Raw genomic sequence first — 17,831 nt, 5'->3', positions numbered from 1 at the left:
TGAAAATGTAAAAACCTGTTTCTCTCAGAGCTACAAAGGATACAGACAACAACATCTGAACAATCCATGCCTCTCTCTTCTCTCCCCCCACTGCTATCAGGCTCAATCAATCACAAAAAATACCTTGTCCCTTGAACCAACACTGGAGCTAGCAAGCCAGGCCACAGGCCAATTCTGCAGGGCAGAGGAGGAAGGAGAAAAGGACAGCCATCTACTTTGCAAACAGAAGAAGTTACAAATTAACCAACTGATGCTTCAGACCTGTTAATGTACAATTCCCTCGTAATTCCAGAAACTCAGTTAAGCCAAGCATAAACAGGATGCCATTTCAAACCTTTTCTGAGATAACGAAAAAAGAACTTTCATATTTCTGGCTGAAAACAAAGGCAGAATATCAAAACAAGACAGTCAATACCCCACGTATCACACCAGCATAAAACTCCTTCCTGACTGGAATACTTGACTTCTCTGGCATCTTGAGATAGGTTTTATACACGTGCCCTGAATTCTGAATTACACAGAGTTCAGAATTACACAGAATTACAACAGTTGCTTACCAGTTAAGAAGTATAGAAAGTGTGAAGCAGCATTTTTAAATTTAAAAGCATAATCACAATTTAAAACCAAAGTACCCCTCTGTAAAAAAAAAAAAAAAGTGCCACCAAAAAAACCCAACAACCCAAGCCTTAAAAAGCTATTTACCTGTAGTTTAAAAAAAACCTATCACTTCATGCAATACATAATCCCATCAACAGTATAGATACACACCACTGTGATTCATACCACTAAGAACTGAGAGGCTTTCAGATGGTTGAACTGAAGAACAGGAAAACTAGTGTCTCTCTTTTCTGGGGTTAGGGAGAAACACTGTTACCAGTTCTGAGTCTAGACCCAGTAAAAACAGTAAGAAAAAGACATTTACTTAATCGTGAAGACAGCAAAGCCTGGCGGCTGCACATCTCTTAAGGTACATTTCAGAGTTGTAGGACCCCAATCCCGAAGCCCTGACCTCTGCTATCACCATTCTGCAGGCCAGCAGCCTTGTTGCTATGACAAGGCACAGCCACAGAGAGAAGGGTGAGCACTGGAAGAGATCAAAGGAGGGGACTGGGGTCTTGAACTAGATTACATATTCACAGAGAACCCAGCACACTCAGCAGGAACTGTATGGCTGCATTCACAACAATTGATGGTTAACCCCCTCAAGCTTTTCCCAGAACTACATACAGTTACCAATGAAATATAATGGTCACAAGGTGAGGATATTTATACACTAAACATGTACTATATCAAATGCTACGAAATACCACTATACCCAACCCAGATAATTCTTAACCTTTGCACTGAGGGTGTACTGAAAGTAGATGGACAGAAACAACAAACTAGACCGAAGATAATAGTGTAAACATATATGCAAGCATACTGTGATGCCGAGAGAATAAAAAACAGAGATTCAAGAAAGCATTGAGGGAGTTAAATAAAGAAATTACTAATGCAGACCACTATAAAAAGGCATCCCTACAGCACCCAAGCTGTGTAAGAAGAATGTACTGAAGTTCCTCCTATAAGCATGTGCTCTAACAGAATACTAACTTTAGAATTATAAACCGGTATTTATGTACATCAAAAGGGAAAACAAAGAATTGCAAGAATTGTCTTGTATTTAGAATGAGAAATGGAAAAACTTTGAAAAATTGTTAGTAAGAATTCCATCTAACCTCAGTCAATTTAATGGGGAATGCTTAGTATCATCTGTCTTGCTTAGCCTCACCCTCAGGAAGCTGACCTTCATCAATAGGTTGGTATCTACTGTGAACAAGGACATTTTAGAGATAACACCATTATCTGAGATGATGAAACAATAAATCCATATCTCAGCAGTGACAGAAAATGCAGCGCTCTTCGCAGGGTTATTAAGTACCTGCATGCAATCCCTAACAGTATGTTCAGCTAGACGTGATATACCCCAAGGTGAGTCAAGAAGAAGAAAAGGTATTTTCACTCCTACACATATCTAAGTGCTGCAGTCCATTGCTCTGGAGGTTCTGTCCTCTTTGGCAGAGATGAGCATCTGCATCCAAGACTACAGAAAGGCATGTAAGCCCTAGTAAGGGACTTCAATCTTTCTGAATGAACAAAAACCCACGTGGGATTCCCTTGGAATACAGCAGGATACTGCTGATTCTGTGAGATCCTCCCTCTCTACTACTAGAATCGGCTTGGGTAGTAAGTCCAATAGTAAAAACCTGCATGGTGGGCCAGTATTCCACTCTAGCTAGCAACTTTCCATGTTCAAGGCTGGCTAATACAGGATGATACGGTCCTTCTTCCAAACAGTTATCCTTGGGTTTAGATTACTTTAGTTTCAAGGTTCCAGACTGTGGTGGGCCCCTGTTGTTAGTCTGTTGACTCTGTGGGAAAAAAAAAAAAAAAAAAAAAAAAAGGAAAAAGATAAAAAGAAGGGGAAAACAAAAATGAAAAAGGTGGAGGATTTTTGTTACAAAGGGAAACTGGAAACTTCTCTCCACGCAAGCAGAGACATGGCTGTATTGCAGAGGCCTCGGGGCAAGGATTAAAGAAAAACAAAATAGAAACCCTTCCATCTCTAATTAGGGTCTTCATTTGCCAAAGAGCCATTCCACAGCGGGAGGAATTACATTCAAGCCGTTGCTTGGATAACGTCTCCCAGCAGGTTGGCTCCTCAGAACAGGCTACTCCGAGCCAACAATTTCTGGTTACTTGGAGGCAAGCAGCCTGCATATTGTTTTAACTGGCCTGGCTTTTACAGCCAGTTTTGCTGAAGAACAATCTTCTATTCAGAATGCAGAGATAAAAGCTTCACTTGTTTTGAATTTGTCGCCAGTTTCTTTATCCCTTTCTTTTTTTAAACATGGGAATTATAGGTTCTGGAGATTGCATTATTTCCCTTGTAGACTTCAATGTTTTTCTCCCTGTAGCCACTTGATTCTTTGCCAGTGAAGGCTGCTGTCTGGAGTCCAGCCATTCATCAGCCCCTACCTCATCATTAACACTGTGGTGCTGGCGGTCACAGCTCATTGCTGGCGACAGGAAATCCTAACTTGCAAGAGGTTAACCACAGCCCATAAACAGTCAGACTGGCTCATTAGTCCCTTACACTCAGCTGAAGTGACCCTCTGGGAGTTTCAACACCGTTCACGGACCTGAAGTCTACGGATTCCGTGCTCCTTGCAAATGCCTCCTCCCCCCGACACCCATTTAAAAGCTCACTATTTGGATCCTCAGGGCTAAGGCCCATCTTTCTTCCTATCCCAAAGGGACCAAGTTATTTGAGAATTTTGAAAAGTTACATGTCCGTGATGTATTCTCTTGGCTCACCAATTGAACAAAACACCAATGGGCCAAGAACTGAGACATTAATGCACTAGAACACATACATTCTTGTGATATTTTCAATAGTTTCTTTGAGAGTTTCATATCCCTATTGAACAGTTCTAAGGCCACAGCAATGCATATACTAATATAATTAATCTGTATTACCTAATTCTTGTGCCAAGTATGTCCAGCTCTAATGTTCAAAAAAAACCTGCTAGAATTGCAAGTAGCTCAGTCAGTACTCACTACACTGACTAAAAAGCACTTCCTACTCATTTTGAGTTCACAGTATGATCACTTGTTTCATTTGGAGCCATTTCCTTGAACTCAGTACAAATGTTAAATCATCACATTATCCAAAACCGCACCTCTAGATATCACCTGGTCATCAAAAAGATAAAATGTTTAGAGCAGAAAAACATGTTCTGGCAAATGATCTCAAAGCAGTAGGATATGAAGAACAATTTGTGTATTTTTTTTTCCTCTTTCCTTCCTTTCAGTCTTGTGAAAATTATTGCAAAACATTCCCACTTAATGTCTGTAATTTCTCAGGACCTGGCTTTTTACCACTGCCAATTGTATCTGCCCAACTTTTATTCTGAATATTGGAGTCCCTCTGATGCAGCTCTGGTTACATTCCGAAGTTCTCCAATTTCTTTTAAAGCCTTCTGTCTCCTAGTGCACCAAAATTAGGCATGTCACTCATCTGTGAAGTCCTAAATAATTCCATTCCCTGCCTCCATATCTGCTCCTTATTTTCTTCACTTTCTGGTCCATTTATCTGATTCTGCTTGCCAGTCTTCTTTTGTGCTCATTTCTATACTGCAACACAGCAGCACTTACTTGCTCTCTCACTTTTCTGTTTCAAACTCCATTTCTACAGTTCTTCCAAAATGTTTGCCACTCTGCAATTCTCCTCTTAGAGAAATAGGTAGATTCTGCATGTAAAACAAAAACTCTCAATGTCTGAAAAGCTTACAAGGCACATAGAATAATGAGGGTCCAAAACCTTAAGAGACATGAAGCATTTACACAGTAGTAGCAGTAAGTGCAGCATGCTTTAAATAATTGTTCCTTAGTCTTTACTCAGCCCTTGACTTCCATTAATTTCACTGGGAGATCTGACTGAGCTGAACTCCAGTAACATGTGTAGTGCAACAACAGCTGCTTCTTCAGCTTAAGGGAGAAGCAGCTGTGTTCCACAGTTGGTTAGAAAGGAGTGAAGATGGCGGTGAGGACTGCTAAGGACTCAACTCTAAAAGTGGACATTTATTTAAAGTAATCAATCCAGCAATGGCAAACCTAAGGAGTGCCCAGAGGGAGAAACACGAGAGAGGGCCTTTGTTCATGAATAGCTGATGCTTTTCCTAACTGTGCAGGGAACATGGAAAGAAACTTAGTACAATAATAAATACAGTAGCAGATTGCTGGCACTAGTTACCAATGGAAAGAGCTCACCACTACCCATGAATGAAAACCTGACAGAGCTCCTTCTTCTGAACTGCATAACCTGATTCAGCCCTTGTTTGTCCCTTCCTTTGAGCTCTCTCCTCTTTGGCTTTGATCCAGTCCTTTTCTTTCCTTCTGCATCTTTCACCGTACAATCCATACACAAACCTTTCTTCTCTCCACATTTCAGCTGGCTTGCTTGTCAGTTCTCTTTCCTGGGCTCAACCTCTCCCTTCTCTCCTCAAAGGGACTGCAGAAATTACAGTGGGAAGTAGCAATGGAATGAGAGGATTTAAAGAGGGAATACCTACGAAAGATCTTGTAAACTCAAGATTTCAGTTATAATGATGACACTGCTGTTTCATGCAGTGGCCACGTATTCTAACACTCTCAGATGTAGCCTTTCTTCCTTTTTTTCTTTCCCATTCAAATCCCCCTTCTTCATCTGTTAAAACAAGCTTGTTGTTGGAGCATGGTCTGTGGGGGTGAAGAGGCAAGGAGATGAGAAGCAGAAATACACTGAGCTTCTGGAAAAAGCTTTTTGTTCTATGTGATTTTTTTTTCCTTCTTCTCGTCTTTTTCTGTGTGCCATTACAAAAAGCCATCTTCTTCCTGAAAAAACATTATCCCCTCTTCTGATCTCATCTCTGCTACAGTGTTGTTAGAACTCTAGAAAACACTGTGTCTGTATAGTACATAAGTCTGATCACATTGCTAGCACTGGGGAAGTAAGAAAAATTATTGCCAAAACATAAATGACGTTCAAAGTATTTGCACCAATAACAGTATCACTTCAGATATCATTTAAAAATATGTTTTATGGCTGTTTAAAATAGATGTTAACATTTCAAGTGTCCTGGACATTATAAATGATGCTGAAGTGGGGAATAACAAGAAACGATCATTATGATATTGCAGTATTTATGATGTTCTTTGGTGCATTGTCAAAATTATCACTTTCTTTCTCTCAATATATTCTTTAGAGCAAATACAGTAAAGACAAACACAAACATGGCAGGGATTCTAATTATATATACTACATTTTTTCCACAGTAAACCCTAATTTTAGGTAGTGCTAAGACAACAAACATTGGAAATAAAAAAATTGATCCAAAGTTAATGAAGCTCTTAAAGAACATGACTGATTCAGAAGGTCTGAATCCTTAACACTAGCCAGGATGCTATTTTTCCCCATTAAAACTCATTTTCCATTACAAAACAATGGGGTTGATAAAAACAATAGTTTTTGTTTTGATCAAAGTTCTGGCATGTTTGACATTGCAATATATGACAATGATTCACAGCCAAAGGAGTCTAGTCTCATTCAACAAGCTTTCTTCTACTTCATAAAAACTTCCTTCTTAACACAGAATGTCTAGGAGTTCAAAACAACAGATATTAAGTTTATACGGCCAAAAAACCTTTCTCAGTCTGTATTCTGACATACATTTATGCCCATGCTGCCATCACAAAAAGCAGACATACCTCCTCTTGTTCCTACCTCCACTGGGCATCACACTGTCAGCACAAACCTTTAGGTAGCCACACAGTGAAACAAACCAACCAACCAGCTTAAAAATCACTCATACTATTACTTTTCATCCAGACCAATTAAATTTTGGCACTGATTTTTGAAAATATTGCCTCAAAAAGAATTACAAATACTTTTTAGATGCTGTTTGCAAAGAAGAAACATATGCTAACGAACAGAAGGTAGAAAAGGGCTCCAAATTGTGGAATAGATACTGTGAGTGGGATGTCAACTACTTCAATGGATATAAGAAGTTTTCCTGAAGTATTTCCTACTGCATGCAGCACAAGACTCATCACAGGGTGCTTTACTGCAGCTGTCACCACCAGTTGAAAGTATCTGAACAAGCAAAGTTTTGGAAACATTGACCAATGGTTTTAAGCATGTCTCTCATTAATTTTAGATCTTAATCTACAGCATAGTTCAGTCCTAATTTCTGAGTAAGTTTAGCATGGAAGAGCATTTGCCCAAATTCTGTATGCATTTCTACAACTTAACTGACTCCATTTCTACAGGAAATTATCCAAACTGTATATAAAACTATTAATGTTATAAAGAAACAAAAAGTATACTGTCAGCAACCAATTTGAACATATAACTGATTGCTTAATTTCGGCTATTAATATAAAGGTATAAGCTGCTTTTGTTCAATTTGCCTTTTTTTATTAGTTTCAGTAACTCTGAAAGAAAAAGATTAAAATGGACTCCTCACAGGCCTTCTTGTTCCTCAAGTCTTAGAACAGATCTCTCTTTATTCAGGAACTAAACGACCAACACAGCCTCATAAATTCTCATTTGATTACCATAAAAGAATTTCTATACTTAAACTAAATTGTTAGACAAAAGGTTAGGAATCACAGTTCAACTGTTAAGTGCATTTTCAAGTTATGATGATTTTTGCCCCAGCCTAACCAGTATAATAACAAGGCTGACATGGCAAAACAAGAGGTTCTTCTAGTTAGTATTTGTGTAAATTTTTGTAAATAAGCTCTCAGAAGAGAAGTGAATGGATATTGGAGGAACTGCTAGGAATTTCCTCATATTACAGATTTCTTTCATCTGAAGAAAACAGGAAGCTGTAGTAGCAGGGACATCCTGTCTTTGTTAGGCTACACTCAGATGCATATCCTCAAATATATATATCCTATTAATATAGAAGAAGAGCAGTCCCTAGAAGAGAGAGAACAAAATCCTTCCTTGTGGACTTTCAATCCTGCAGAAAGGGAAGAAGTGCTACTTTTAAACAAATCTTCAGCCTTTCCTCACAATGCTGTACTAAAATAAAAAGCCAATGGTATCACTGAATTGCATTTCACAATCTCGACAGATTAATTTCCTTTGAAAATTACTGGGCTGGGGGAAGAACAGGGCTCTGCATCTTGGAGAATACAGGACACATACAGCTATAGAGCCATCACAGACCAGAGGATCACAGAATCCCCGAGCGGCTGGGGATGGAAGGGACCTCAAAGAACAGCCAGTTTCAACTCCCCAGCCCTGCCAGGGTGCAGGCAGGCAATCAGCATTGCAGGCAACCCTGCTTCTCCCTTCCTCCAGCACAGTGCCACTGCCGGGGCAGTGAAGGAGTCTCATTGTGCTGTGTGCAGAGAGAAGGCAGGAATTCCAGGAGGGGAAAGGTTCCCTTTGAAGCACATGGCACCAAGAGCTTCCCAGTGACCATGGCAACAGCTCAGTGGGTTCCCAGCCTGAGAACCAAGTTACTACAGCCCTGCCTCAAAAACAAAAAAAAGTCTGAAAGAAGGAGAGAGGGGGAGGTGGGGTCGGGGGTGTGGGGGAAGAGAAGCTGAAGCAAAATTAGCCTGGCAGAAACTGAGCGGCTCCCTGGTAGGCAAATCCAGCCAATAATGCTGCTCGGGTTCACGGGGTTTCCTTTTCATTTCCAAAAGCTTTCTTCTTCCTCTGTCATTCCCCTTCTAGCCCTATTCAGGAGCTCATAAGATCAGTAAAACCCAGGCCTTTGCTTTGCCTGCATGCAGCACGGCCTCAAACAGGGCTGCACTGTGATCAAAGGTAATGGTAAAACACAGCTGCCACACACACTCCCCTCAGCCAAGGCCCAGTTTTCAGGGGCACTCTTAACAGCAGAGACTTTTTTTTTAAAAAACACTTCCATTTTCATTACATCATATAAAGAAAGACAAGCAGTGACTTAAGAAGGGTGAGCAATTACATCTATATGAAAATTACAAAATCAATGTGAAAATGGACACGTTAAATTCTGTGTAGCTACCTGTGGATAAACGAGTAGAACGTCTAAAAACACAGGCCAGAGTTTCACTAAAAACAACAAAAAAAAGCCACCAAAAATCCAAACAAAAACCAAAAACACCAACCCTAAGTCAATAAAGACCTCAACAACCAAAACCAACAGTAAGAATAAAGTCATAGAGAATTTTTTATCAGATTCATGCATCATGCAATTTACAGCTTTTAACTTAGTCTACATTTTGCTTCACCATATTCCAAACTTTCAACAATATCACCTTTATAATGACCCCACCTTGGGGGCACGTTAAACTTAATGAGGAGCAAACTGTAGGTTTGCACTCCTTTACTTCTTCCTCCTTTTCTATATGGAAAAAATTCAATTTCCTTTCCCTGTTCAAAACCAGCCCTCCCCCATTTTCCTTTCTTTTCCTTCCCCTACTCCTTTCACATCCTTTTCCCTTTTCCTTCTATTTTTCCTCCTCTCCCTCCCTCCCTCCTTTCCTCTCCTCTCCCATTCCTTTCCCTTTCACATTTTAAGTCAGCTGCCCAATCCTAAAAAAACCCAGAAGAAGACACATATACACATGCAGCAGGTTTGATATTTACCCAGGCAAAACAGTTCACAGGCCACACTGAATCCTCACATAGCAATTTGTGTACCGAATCGCATGGAAACTTAACTTTTTAGAGACCCAGAGAATCACAACTTACTCTCGCTGCTAAGATAACCAGGCTGACTTAACTGATAGACCTGAAAGAAGCTCAGGGCTGATGCTCCTGCTGCTATCTGCACTCAACAATATTCCAAGAATTCTGAGAGGTCCTTCTAAAGCAGGACATAAGTTGAGCTTAAGTTATAAAAGTTGGGCATAAGTTGCTAGCAAAAGATGGAGAGGAGGAACTACAGCAGAGAGCATGAAATAGGGAAGAAGAACTTCAGGAAGAGAAGAATAAAAAGAGAAAATACAGAATGAAATGCAGGGCAGTATTGACAAGAACCTTGGCCAGGCCTTTTTCACCTGTTGAAATTGTTACCTATAAACTGACACAGTTCGAACTCTATGCCCAAATTCTCTGGACATGGGGAGTATGGAGGACATGGTGGCATTTGGGCACTTAGCAGTGGGCCAGGTATATATTCTTGACTTTTTTTATTATTTGTGCAGGGTACCTATGGTGCAACCTTCTTTCTCCATTTTGCATATCTATTTCCTCACATAATTTTCAAGAGCCTGACAGATGGGGCTAAAAGACTCCTTCCTGAAGTGGCTTGCCTCAAAATTAAACTTACTCCTGGAGCTTACTTATGGATCAGTATGCATCTTGCAGGACTGAATCTGCTCTAACTCCCATCCTTACAAGACCACCTCATCCTCAGATTTTATCTTTCTAAGAACAAAGAAGCAACAGCTAGAATTTCTGTGAAACAAAACCAGATTTCCAAGCTAGGGGGAAGGGAAGGAAAAAAAAAAAAAAAAAAAAAAACACACCAACAACAACAAAAAAACTGTATTATGCTGAAATTCAATAGAAAGGGAAATCACTAAGAGTCTTAAAGCGATGTTTTTCACCATGTACCACAAGTTAAACCTACAACAACTTTTAGACAAGCAGATGGCTTCCCATTTCCTTGGAAAGGTGAAGTTTTTAGAAGTTTTGTTTACAAATTTACAGAGCCAAGTTTTACATGAAAAAAAAGTTAACCTGCAATTCTATTTTCTGCTTGATACACTGCTAACCTGAAGCCACCAACACAATCCTACAAAATTCAGGCAGCTGGATCTTAGGATGAACCCCTGTTATGCAGTTACTGGTAGAACTTGTGGCCTATGTTCTTTTGCACACGTTCAAACCCTCCAGACTTCAAATGCCAACATATAATAACCTCAATACTCAAATATTCTAAGGCACGACCAAAAAAAGGTCACCTTTCTGCTTTCTTTTTTAACATATCTGGGAACAGTAATGGCATCTTAGTGACTTCACCCCATAAAACAAAGAGAAAACTTTTGCACTTAAATTTAAGATTCCGGAGGTTCCAATCCATGGCAAGATGCCAGGATGATGAAAATTTTGGGTTTTTTTGACCAGTACAGTAAAATTCACTTGTTATTAGAGATATTTATCCCGTGATGAAAGCAAATAAATCTTTCTAGGTTTTAAAGCTTCTCTTTCCCCAAAAAGAGGAAATTAATGTATGCATTCTCAGAAAGCTGTGCCTAAGGAAAACCAGTAAGATGCTTTTATTTTGACTGCTTTGACCAAGTAAGAATCACAGTTGCAGTTCACCCTTTTTACTCTAATACTGCTTCTGCTAAACAGCCATTTTTGCCTGCATCTTTATTAGGTTCCTACAGGGCTCAAAAAGGGAATGCTCAGCTCCCCATCACCATCCCTATCAACTGAGTTATGACAGCATATTTCCCTGAAGTACTTTGAGTGAAAATGGGCAAAACAGGAATATTTTGTGAAGTAAGGGGAGTTTTCCCTCGGTTTATTTCTTGCTGATTTTTCTCAGAAAGGAACTAAACCTTCCAAAAAATAGCTACATGCAGCCCCAAACTATCCCCTTACCTTTCCTAAGACAGTGAGGCATGGCTTAGGCTCCAACTCTGGCTGTTCCAATTTCACCACTCCTACCCAGCCATATTCATACAGGTCTTCCTCATCATTGCTGTTACACAGTCCAAGTGGATGCATCTGAAACAGAATCAGAAAGAAACCCTTAGCCAATCATTAGAATTCAAAAACATACACACATATAAATAAATAAATAATAAAAGTGTATTTGTTTTAAATTAAGGTACACCAGAAAACCTGAAATATAAGGCTGCATATAAGAAGAATTCCTTACATTTCTGAAGCACGCTCTGAGTACAAAATCTGCAATTTTATGTAAGCTGACTGTCATCTTGCTTATGAAAAGTCATTTAAGGCTAAGAACTAAATGTGATTTCAAGTCCTTTGCTCAGATATAAAATTCTTAACTGCAACAGTCACCTTGGTATTGCAAACCGTCTTTCCTTGCAAACCACCAGAAATAATATAAAATGTTTGGCAGAGTCCCTTATAAAAGCTTTACACATCATTAAGATCCAGATCCCATGTTTCAGAGCCATTATCACTTTTTTTTTTTAATAATTGCACAGTATTAACAGGCTGCCATCCTTTGAAACAAGGCTTTCATGTAAGCCAAAGTAAGATACAAGAAACTTCCTGCCATTGTGAAGCATTCTCTATTCTTTTCTGAACCCAAATGATGTGGGGAGTAATGCTATCATGAGGTAAGAAACTACAGTCTCCTTTCAGACATTTCTGTTTCTTACACTAGGCAATAATAAGTCTGTTTTAATTTCAGATATTTAATCTGTTCCTCCTCCTTCTAACACCTGGTGTAGTTACTCTCTAATTAGAGTAGCTGCTCTAATTTTATTATGGCAAGGAGCTTCCTACACATCATTTATCTTTTCCAAATTTGCTGTCGTTCCTTAGGATAACATCTTTGTGTATAGAGTGTCCTACATCTCACTTCTTATACTGTATACTGTCTTCTCCTTGTTGTATTTTTCCTTGGATTTTCACAGATCCTTGCCTGTTTCCCATGCTTTAACATATATTCAGAGGTCTTTGCAAAAAATAGTCTGTACTTCATCCAGTTTCATGCCTTTCCTTAAATCTCAACTTTATCAAACTAGCTGAAGAAAACCACAAACTGATACCAGCACTATGACAACTTTGCCTTCTGGTAGCTGATTATAACAGGAGGAGATTATACAGCTCAATAATTTACATATATATACCCCTCACTAATCCATGCAAAGTAGCACCATGTAATGGCCCCTAATCCTACCATCACTTCTGCATCACCAGCTTGTCGTTTTGTCCTTTTCTCCTTTTCTCCCATGTCTTGTACCCTGACTTCCATTTTGCAAGTGATACAATACATGGAGTGCTATTTACATTATCTTGTGGGGCCCTAACTTTCTGAATAACCTGGGTGATTACTGTAAAATATGGGAAACATGACGGTAAAACTGACACAACACAGGGATTTTCCTACCACTCATTATATTTCAAGATCCATCACCAACCCATTCCAAGAAAAAAAAAAAAAACAAGTCACACTGTACTAGGTAGACTCTTAATTCAGCATTTCTCTTTTTAAATTTTTTTTTAAATGAGTTACTAAGCACACTGCTCAGCTGTCTACCATCTCACATGGATGAGCAATTTAACTTAGTGCTAAAAGCTTGGGGGAAGTCCTATCACTGGAAGATGAAGATGAACCACTCCATAAACTCAGTATCTGATGGATAAACTCTTCAGCACAGACATAAAAACAGAGGATGGAGTCAGGCAGAGCGCTCTCTCCTAAACTGCCAGGGCAGATACAGCAACATAATTAACTCCTCAAAGAGTCCATGAGATCCTTTAAGCAAACACAAAGCTTTAATTGATATGAAGTATCTAAAGAAACAGAACCATTTCCTTGATGTAATTCCCTTGATGCAGGGTGTATCAATTGAGCTTTGAAACCATAACCCATATCTAAGAAGTTTCTAGCTCAAAATCCTTGAAATATGCTGGGGCACTTTGCACATGCCTAAAAGGGTAAAACTGAAACCACGACTCAGGTGCTTTTATCCAAGGTTACAACATTGCTGAGAATCTAAAATAACTTTATAAAGAGCAGCACCAATTTTATGTGGGTTAGTGTTACAGGGCAGACAAACATTAAACCAACAGATGAAGAATACTTTGCTCTGTAACTCTATCACCTAAAAGATCCTGATGATTAGAAGAAAACTTTCACCCTTTTTTTATGTCTGCCAGGATAAGGCATTACAGTATTACAAAATGCCATATGAACAGCTCTGGATCTTTCTATATACTGTCTTGTGTATAGAAAAGCTTTGGTCTTCTTTTCCCAACCACAGAATAAACAACAGCTCTACCTACTTTAGTCTAGAGAAAAAGAACTAAAGAACGTAGAAGGTCAAAAGGAACAGAAAAATCTTTCCACTGCCCCTTTCCTCCAGAATACTGTTAATTTGTAACAGCTTCCAAGTGTGAATGACCCTCTGGATCAGGCTCACCAAGCACACTCTGCAGTTATGTCCCTGGAAATCAGGATAAACCTGAAGCTGAAAGAGCTTCTCTTCCTTTTATAAACATGTATTAAAGACAGAGAAAAAAAAAATGCCCCAGAATCAGCACCAAGGCCAGTAAGACATGGGCTTCAATGACAGAAACTTTCTGTCCAGCAAAGCACTCCACCACTCCAAGCCACAAGTAGTTGGTAGATTCTGCTTGGATAACACAAGCTTACATTGTAGTGATCTCTGTAGATCGTGACAGATAAAATATACTGTTATTTTCCAAAGCAGGGATATCAACTAAAAGTGCAACATGAGCACGTGAATTTAAGAATTCAAGCCTGAAACACTGGTGTTACTCCTGATTAGGTGCCCACATGGACTGAAACACCATTCACTGGGGCTGATGGTGCTTTTGACAGGACTCATCCAGTGCAAGTGTCTGTCATGTTCTCATACAAGTCACAATACAAGTGAATTAATCACAGAACACAAAAAAGTAAGGCTCAATGAAAATATCTATCAGGCCCAGGGAGGATCCAGGGTGTTTCTCAACCACAGACATGTTTTACTTTAAACACTAAACAAAAGAGATGATGGGCAACCTACAGTGGCAACAATAAAACTAATTATTTTCTGTGATGTGGAAAACTACCAGTAGTTTCAAACTGTCACAGCAAAAAGCAAATTCAAAACACTACAGTGCATGAGCCTCTAAAAAGGAGCAGAACTATTCAGTCATTTTGTGAAGACTTGAACTCTTTATTGCTGCAACAACAGACACTCCATATAGCTTTCCCACCTGGAATGCACTTGGCATGGATTCATCTCTCTCCACATGAATTCACATTCCTTCACTAGAAAGGCTTTTGAAATAAAATTTATGAGGTTTTGCAGTGCTCAAAAGAAAACATAAAAAACGAGTCAACCTGAATAGGAACTGTATCATCAGGGAAAGCTTTCTCCTAAACCAGGTCTAGCCTCTGGTAACTGAAAGGAAGAGAGTTCCTTTCCTGGCTTACCCAGGTGTATGGAAGCAGGGCCTGATAACTCAGTTCAGACTTCACATACTTTTGGTTACCCAACCCTCAGTGTCCTGCCACCACTTCCAAGCTCTAGGTCTTGTTTCCTTTCTCCAATCCCATTTCCCAGGGAAGCCTCTTCTAAAGGAAGGATCCAAAGTCTGAAGTGTACCAAGGCTCAAGTGAAATTAGGCAACCAAACAATGTGAGTGTTTTACAGGGAGCAGAAAAACCTTTAGTACACTTCTGCTGGCACTTCTGTAGTAAGCATCTCCCTTGTCAAACCAGCCTTAATAAACACAGAAAGTGGACTGAGAGTATATTCTTTTTTTCAAAATGCAGTAAGTTACCAAACAGATTTTGAACAAATAACAATAACTTAATTCACCAAAAAGTACTAGAGGATGCAGAGCGTCTGATTCAGAGACAGTCCAGTACTGTGGTGCTAGACTCACCAGAAGTTGGATGGAATAGAGGTATGGAAAAAGGGGCACACTCACCAATATAGAAATATTCCTTGGAGATGCAGAGAATTAGGAAACCAATAGGAGCACAAACTGGCAAGAATGTCAAGACTAACTAGTGTATCAACAGCAAGAAGAACTGGAAACAATAAATGTCTGCCATTGAATGGAGTTGGCACAAAGCAGTAACAAAGCAAGCAACCAACAGCTGTAAGGAGGGTCGAGGTAGGAATTATCCACGCAAACCAGGCATAGAGGTGTCCAAGGAATATGAGAGGATGCCTCCAGGTGTCTTATTAGAGCTGGCCACGATAATTTAGTGCCAAACTCTATTATTTTTCACAGATCATGGAGACTGGGGGAAGGCCTCTGATGCCAGGAAAAGAATGCCACACTCAACTGCAAAATGCAAGAAGTCAGATCTGGGGAAACTCCAGTGAATTTTTAAAGAACTGAAGAGTAAGGGGTTTTTTTTTAAAGTGAGGCATTACAATTGTTTCTGCAGCCTCATAATAAAACATGAGATTTCTTTATGCTGGCTGCAGCTGGAACACAGGAGTCTTTTTAGAAAAGGTGAAAGCCAGAAGCATTTCCCCATCACTCTGCAGCTTTGCCATGCAGAGGAGAATGTTTATTCCCCAGCACAAGCATTAAACTCCATTAAAATATGGCTTCTTTTCCCTTTCAGGCATATTTTTTTTTCTGTTTTAAAGAAGTACATCCTGCAAAAAACCAAACTGCCACAAAATGTAACATTATAGGACCTGAGCATTTCAGCAGTGAGCTTTTCTTGGCTATCAGTTGTGACCATACCATCCAAGCCAGTGGTCAGCATTGAACCCACAAGTGGCTCCCACTAAACTTTCTCTATATCAAGAGCATCAGGCATTCCTGAAATCCTCTCACTGTCCACTTACTCCAGGAAGTGTGCCAAAAGGCATGATGAGAAATCCAGCCTATGCTGTAATTGAATGCAAAACCAGAGACACTCAGATGAACACATCCACCATGCAGAAGAGACCAGGCAAATTCTACAATGCAGACTGGCCAGTACTACACAAAGTCCACCAGGTCCTGTGAAAAGCAGCAGTAAGTTTTGAAGAGCAGCCAAAGGAGGTTTTTTTAACTAGGGAACCAGATCTTAGCGCTGATCTAGTTCATCAGCAAACTCAATTCACCTGTGCCATGATCCAGCTTCAAATCCCTCAGGAGAGGAGGAGAACTGCCTGAAAGACATGCCTGGCAGCAGCAGCATGCTCCCAGGCTAGGACTGTCCTAGCTCAGACACACTACAGATAGCCACAGTATGTGCACAGTAACAGACATTTACAAATCAAAACTCGGCACGTTTAGATGTGCAAATTTGCACCAGGTTTGCTGCACGTGCAGGGATTGTGCTGCCCAAGTTATGCAGCTGGGCAATCTATTGCAGCAAAGCAGCTGGACACTAATTATTTCAAACACCTTGCAAAAGAAGCCCCTGGTCCATTCGAACAGAAAACTGGCCTGTCCCTTCCTTTAAAGCACCTCAAAAAGCAAAACTCCCGTGAAAAGAATGTACATACTGTGGATGCACAATTTGAAGGAAGTTTTCTTCTCTCAGGAATTTAAGGGCTTTGATTACACCGAGTTCTCCTACCATAGTATTGACAGACCAAAGGAGAACAAAGTCATGTTCATAATTGTGGCTTTTTTCCCCCCGCTCTTTAAATTGGTGGAAAGATGCTAGCAAAAAGTGCAGGCATAATGCCACTAAGGATGGGAGAAACTAGAGAGAAAATCTGGAATAAAATGATACCTTCATAAATTACTTTTAGCAGAAGAAGGCTAGTAGCTACATGATAAAACAAGAGTTTTGGCTCTGTAAGGACAGACCTCCAAAACACATTAATTACCAAAACTTTAGACATAACCATACTGGCTGGGAAAAGTAGGATTATCTTACAACTCATGAAAAACTGCATTTGTCTCATAGGCCTCAAGTGGGGACTTATAACTGAAAATATTAGGTCACTGCTATGTAATCTCCTTGGCTTAAGTTAAAGGCCTGATATGGAGTTATCAATACTTCACAACTACGTTTCCTAGCAGAAAATGGAGTAGGAAGTATGAAGACACCCTGATAAAGACTGTACAACATAATGGGATTTGTTCAACCTTAGGGAGTGTTTGGGGCCCTGAAAGAATGAATACAACCATTCAACAACAACAACAAAACCCAAACAAACAACAACAAAAACAAACCCAAACAAACAACACTAAACCCCAAACAAACAAACTACCAAAACCCAATTGACTGAAGATGTTCATATAAGGAACCCTAAAAGAAATTTCCCTTTGCATTCCCTTGCCAAAAGCACACAAGCTGCACACTCAGAAAATTTGGCTGCGATGAAAATTTCAAGACTGTTAGGAGGGAATCAGAAGACAACACACACACACGCACGTACCAGAGAAGGTAGTATTTTATTTTACAAAAGCATATAGGTCTGAAAAGTGTCAGAATTATTTATTTGCCGATTGTATTTTAGCAAGGGAGTTTAACAGATTGGCAGACCTGATGCTGACCCAAAATTTTACAGTACTGTAAGACTCCAGACCGGTAGTGACTATTCTTTGTATGAGCACACTGATTTGAGATGTCCAAACTCACTACAGTTCATTTTTCTGACACCTGAACTGGTCT

At 39.7% G+C, this 17,831-nt stretch overlaps 1 protein-coding gene across 3 annotated transcripts in view; it reads right to left on the bottom strand.

Annotated features, from left to right (window-relative positions):
• Nucleotides 1–17,831, bottom strand: part of ZNRF3 (zinc and ring finger 3) — a 64,623-nt gene that overhangs the window by 18,198 nt on the left and 28,594 nt on the right. For all 3 annotated transcript variants that reach the window (XM_040080556.2, XM_040080557.2, XM_040080558.2), the window contains exon 2: nt 11,138–11,263. In XM_040080556.2, the coding sequence (XP_039936490.1) occupies nt 11,138–11,263 (126 nt within the window). The remainder of the gene's footprint in view (nt 1–11,137; nt 11,264–17,831) is intronic.

Source organism: Hirundo rustica, chromosome 17 (assembly GCF_015227805.2).
Source record: "Hirundo rustica isolate bHirRus1 chromosome 17, bHirRus1.pri.v3, whole genome shotgun sequence".
NCBI lineage: Eukaryota > Metazoa > Chordata > Aves > Passeriformes > Hirundinidae > Hirundo > Hirundo rustica.
This window is presented reverse-complemented; position numbering and strand designations above follow the sequence as displayed.